This window comes from Heterocephalus glaber, unplaced genomic scaffold (assembly GCF_053883595.1).
Source record: "Heterocephalus glaber isolate CG9 unplaced genomic scaffold, H.glaber_assembly_v1.0 deba00001724, whole genome shotgun sequence".
Classification (NCBI taxonomy): Eukaryota; Metazoa; Chordata; class Mammalia; order Rodentia; family Bathyergidae; genus Heterocephalus; species Heterocephalus glaber.
In genome coordinates, this window is record NW_028258435.1 from 1684522 (window position 1) to 1689951 (window position 5430).

At 56.4% G+C, this 5430-nt stretch overlaps 1 protein-coding gene across 1 annotated transcript; it reads right to left on the minus strand.

Annotated features, from left to right (window-relative positions):
- Positions 1-698: 698 nt before the first annotated feature.
- Positions 699-5050, minus strand: Lratd1 (LRAT domain containing 1). Its single transcript, XM_004869933.3, has 2 exons — positions 4793-5050; positions 699-3813 (listed from the first exon to the last, which is right to left on the minus strand). The coding sequence occupies exon 2, from the start codon at positions 3775-3777 to the stop codon at positions 2899-2901; it is 879 nt and encodes a 292-aa protein (XP_004869990.1). The 5' UTR covers positions 3778-3813; positions 4793-5050; the 3' UTR covers positions 699-2898.
- Positions 5051-5430: the final 380 nt, after the last annotated feature.

The window sequence follows — 5430 nt, forward strand, 5'->3', positions numbered from 1 at the left end:
AACCAGTCTGCAGCTGGGCCCTCCTGGAAGTAACTATGAACAACCAAACCGGACCTAAACTCCTGGATCCTATTAAAATGTTAAAAGACAGAGGTCTTAATCTCTGTAACTGAGACAATCTACAGATTTGGCATTCACCCCTAATGACAGTCCAGTGAGCTTACACCATCAACAAAGGAACTTCCACCCCTTTGGATGCAGTAACACCTTTAATGATGCTGCACGAATACACCTTTTTCAGGGTAAAGCTTTTAGATAGTATCTTGATATTCTCCATGATGTGCTGTTATTATGTTCTGCAACTGACTTCATTATCGTTGACCAAGAGATATTAATTATTTCAATAGGAAGATGATGAAGAAAATCTTTAGAACTGTTCATGCTCCTTAAGTGACCAGTGTTTTATTATTGTGAATTTGTAGAATGGTTGCCAGCAACCAAATCCTTACCAGACAAACCTAATAATGAATGCTACTTTAACTGTCCAAATCTTATTTTTAATTGTCATCTAGTTTCAGCAAGTTGAAAGCTGTCATTCTCCTTTTAGAGTGACCCTCTTAGTGAGAAGAAATCAGATTATGTGCTACCAGAGGAAATACATCTCAATATGAGGTAGGATAGAGACTGATTCCTTTCTTTTGTGGAAGTCCCACTTTTGAGTGACAGGGGGAAGACAAAATGTCAAGAAGGAGTCCTGGTGGTTAGGATGGTGGTTTAATACAGCAGGGAGCCAAGATACAGAAGGAAACACAGTAAAGAATATGGAGTGTGTAGATACAATAAAGAATTTCATTTTATGATTTGTCATCTGTTATTTGAGAGAAGAATAAGTTAGGGAAATAAATGATTTTCAGTTCTCCATACATGCAAAGGTAAGTTAGTCATTACAAAAGTTTGTTTCGTGTGCTGAAAGAAAAGCATATGCATTTAAACATTTTTAAAATATAAATCACTCAATAGGCTTAAGAAAAATACTCTAGTTCATATTTCATTGATCTGACCTCTTGATTCAAGATCAGGGAATGAATCCAGAATGAAAGCCAAAAGAAAATAAAAATAAAAAATAGAACATAATGAATCATTTCCCATGGAAAAGGCATTTCCAGTCTTAGCTAACTTCGACTAGTTTTTATTGCATTATTTTTGAAATGCCAAGAAACTGGCTTTGGCCACAAAATCTGCTGTCCAGCTAATCGTAGCTGTCAAGACGCAACTGCTTGCAACAATTTGCTAAACACCAGTATTTGACAAGTTCCCTGGAAAGAGACGTAGATGCTATAGGGGTGCCCAATGCATGGAGTCCAGCAGGATCCCTCAGGCAGGGCTGCAGCCCAAGGAGAGAAGGCTGTCGTCCTTCACCCACGGAGGGAGTTTCACACAACCCTACGTTGTGTGAAAAACACGTATTTGTACTGACCCTACAAGGTTTTCCCTGTTTTAGGGAATGTATTTTGGGACTGGCTAAAGAAGAGGGGATACAGCCACAAACTGCAGTCCTTTTTAAGGAGAGCAGGAGGAGACAGTTAAAAAAAATGCAAATGTGAAATGGTAATGCTGTACCACATGGAGAAAAAAATCCACACCGAGCCTGCCAGCAATTTCCACCAAACCAAATAAACCCTTTACCTGGCAGAAATGTAGGACAACATAGACATTAATAACTCCACCATTACTTGGGCTGCTATTTAAATTAAAAAAAACTACAATATTCAAAAAACAGAATTCTCGTAAGATTTAAGAAAAATAGAGTGAAAAAGGCAATGTTAGCTAAGCTCTTAGCTACATCCACTCTTAATGGCCCCCAGTATTTAAACTATCATGGAGTAAAGCCATGAAAATAAAAATTTCAATTTGAAATTTTATTAGCATGTTGCTAAAATGGTCAATAAAAACATCAACACGATAGGCTTTGTTGACATAGTTAGAAATCTCCGCTCTCATGTTTAAAACTTAATTTCCACTTCCCGCGGGCTAAGATCTATCTCTGTTAGGGAAAGCCAACCTAAATTGACTGGCTACGTGCTGCTGCCCTAATGCTGGTTTCCGGAATGTCGCGTCCTCCCCCTCCCTCTCCTCTAGCCCAGTTAAACACATGACTATTTTTGAAATGCAGCCCGAGGAAGGAGCAATCGAGGGTTTAGAACAAGCGCCCTGCTCTACTCGTTCGAGTTCCAGACACCGGGTGAACTCGCTCCCTATCCAGGCGGAGTCACCTCTCCTCACCGCCCGGAACCTCTGCGGTCTGGAGACTCACTGGGCAAATGCGGGTGGGGGTGGCGTCTGCTTCCTCGTGCAAGCAACAGGAAGCAGAAAATAGCTCAGCCCAGAGCCTGGAGGGCAGCGGCGGGAGACCTGGGTCCGGGAGAGGTGGAAGAGTCCCAGGCAGCCTCGGGATGACCCAGACCTCGCGGAGCGATTTCCAAGTGCACCAACGACAGACGGGCTGGATTTCTTGGAAACCCTGCGATCCGGGGACCTATCCAAGAGCCCTGCAAAGAGAATTCTCGCCAGCCAAGGGACTGGCCCGTGCTCGCGCATTTCGGGGCGGTGACCGCCCCTTTTTAGTAAGGGGACTTCCCCTGTGGGCGCAAAACGCTGCGCCCCTGCGCCCCTCTTCCCGCCCGCCCTTGCCGTCTGACAACTCGAGGGGAAAGCGCGCCGGGGCTCCAGAGCGTCACCACCTCCGGGAGCGCGGGCCGGCGCGTGCCGCTGCGCCCCTTCCGTCCTGGCGTCCGGTGTCTGTCTCCGTGTCTTCCTGGCACTTGCTGTTGGGGGGCAAGGCTGCAGCCCCGCCACTGACCACCGGCGGCTCCGGTCGCGCGCGCGAGGGGGGCGGGGGTGCAGAATCGCTGAGGGCGGGGAGGGGCCGCGCGCGGGGTCCGGGCAGCCCCGGGACGGCTACTCCTTGTCGCGCACGAAGTCAGCGAACTCCTGCAGCACGCGCAGGCGGCCGCTGGCGTCTATGCGGCGCTTCTCACGGATGAGGTCTTCCAGGCTGTGGAAGCGGGCGGTGTGCACCTTGTTCTCCCCCAGGTGCACCTTGAGGCAGTACTGCTGCTGCGGGGGCTGCGTGCCCGCCTGCACCTCCCCTCCGGCTTTGAACTCGCGCTTGCCGAAGCGGCACCAGGCGGCGAAGCTCTCCGAGTTCGTCCAGCAGATCTCCTCGCTCTTGAGGCCCAGATGGCCGCACGCGTTCTGCAGCACCAGCTCGGCCACCAGTGGGCGGTAGCGGTACCAGCTATTCACCACCCGGCCCACGTTGGCGGCGCCCGCCTCGTACAAGCTGTCCTGGCGGATCTCGCCCTGGTGCAGGTGGATGATGTGGCCGCCGCCCACGTACACGGCCCAGTGCGGGGCGGGCGCCGACGGCTCGGGCGCGGGCTGCAGCCACAGCAGCTCCAGGAGGTCGCCGGGTTCGCAGAGCGCGGGCAGCGCGGTGACCGCGTAGACGCTCAGGTCGGCGCCCTGCGGGCCACCGCTCACTTTGGAGAAGATGCATTCCTGGCCCCGGAAGGCGGAGACCTGAGTCTCGTTGAGCACCAGCTGGTGCAGCAAGTGGTGGTGGTGGCGGCTGGGGCTCTCCGGGCAGGGGGTGCAGCCTGCCGTGGCCTTCACGCAAAACTTGTCGGGCTGCCCGCGTTCGTCCAGGTCCTCCTCCTCATCCGAGAAGAAGTAGGCGACCCCGACCCGCAGCTCGTCCTTCTCGATCCCCGACGGGTCCCCTGTGGGCAGCTCGCTGTAGCTGAGGTGGGTGATTCGATCCAGTTGGTTGCCCATCAATGACGCGGCGAGGCGAGGGCCAGGAACGGGGATCTGGCGAAGGAGAAGCGGACACCATCATAGTCGGGGTGACCCTTTCGGAGGGCCCCTTCCCCAAGACCCACAGCGCCCCTGGGGCCAGCCCGCCCGCCTGTCCGTGTGCCCGCCGGGGGTCACCGGTGCCAGCCGGGATCCTGGAGCCTCCTCCGGGATCGGGGAGGAGGCGCAGACGCGGCCACGGATCCGGGGCGCCGGAGAGGACGCCCCACGCAGGCCCACGCAGCCTCCCACCGCGTCCGGGAACCCGGTGCAACTCCCAGCAGAGGACACGCAGGCTGGTGGAAGTGCGAGCGGAGTTCTCGCGCGCTGCGGCCGAACGCAAGGGTGGATTGCTTGGCAGGGACAAGGGCCACCTAAGGCCTGAGACCTGGGAGCAGGCTGCGCTCCCATTCCCGTCCCCACTCTCCGCGCCCACCGCCCAGCGTGGCACGAGGTCGCACCCCACCCGTGACAGCGGCTGGCACAATGACAATCGGCACATCGGCAGCAACATTTTCGAACACTTAGGGGTACGAACACGAACAGGCTGGTACAGACACCTACGGTGCTAATGTCACACACACCCACAATGACAAATCTTCGCGAGGACGCACTGCCACACTGCTACACTGAACCACCTCCCCTACACACATTCGGGCACAATCCCACCCACGCTTGCACACTCGCCGATGCACGCACACACGAGAGCCCGGCCACACCTGCCCACGCAGACAGGTGCACTCTGCCCCTCTCTTTGCCCACCTTGCCCCCGGCAGAGCCACTCGGACTGCGCCAGGGCGAGGCTGCTGGGTCTAAGATAACCTAACAAAGAGACGGGGAAAGGAGCGAGGAAGCCGAGGCCCGCACCCGCGCGGGGTTGGCGCGGGGAGGTCCATTTCCAGCCACAAAACCCTCGCCCTCCTCTCAGGCACGCGATCCAACAATCGGGCGAAGAACAAACGTTCGCAAGGCCAAGAAAGCTGACTCTCCGTACCCGTGATTTCCCTGCTCCCGAAACCCCAAACTCCTTTAAAGTCTCCAGGTCCCCATGGGTGCTGCAGACGCCGCGGTGCACGTGGGTCCCGGGCGGCCCGAGGGGCTGCGGCTCGGCTCTACCCCGCGGCGCGGTACCGGTGCGCTCCCGTCTACACCGGCTGGGGCGCAGCTCCACCTGGCCAGTCCCGGCTAGGCTCGGCGTTCCCACCGCCTCACCGAGCACTCTAAGTAGCCGGAGCAGCCGGCTCCAGGGCCCGCCCCGGCGCGCGCTCATTGGTCGGGAAAGGGCCTGCGCCCTGTCCATCTCCGCCGCCCAGGGAGGGGGGCCGGGGCGTGGTCTCCTGAGCCCCGCCCCGCACGGCGCTCGAGCGCGCACGGCCCCAGGGAGCGGAGGTGTGGACGCCGAGGGGAGCGCGCGAGTGGCGAGGCGGAGCGCACAGATGGCAGCGGAGAGCACAGCCCAGCTTCCAAGAAGACGGACCCCAGCTGGAGCTGAGGCTGGGGGTTGAGAAAAATCCCCGATGCACGTCTCTTGGTTCAAGACCCGCGGGTGGCCAGGGACAGCGTGCGACGTCTTCTGTGGGGGGCGCCTGGGACGCCGGTCCTACCTCTCTGAGCCTTTTCTAGGCCAGCACA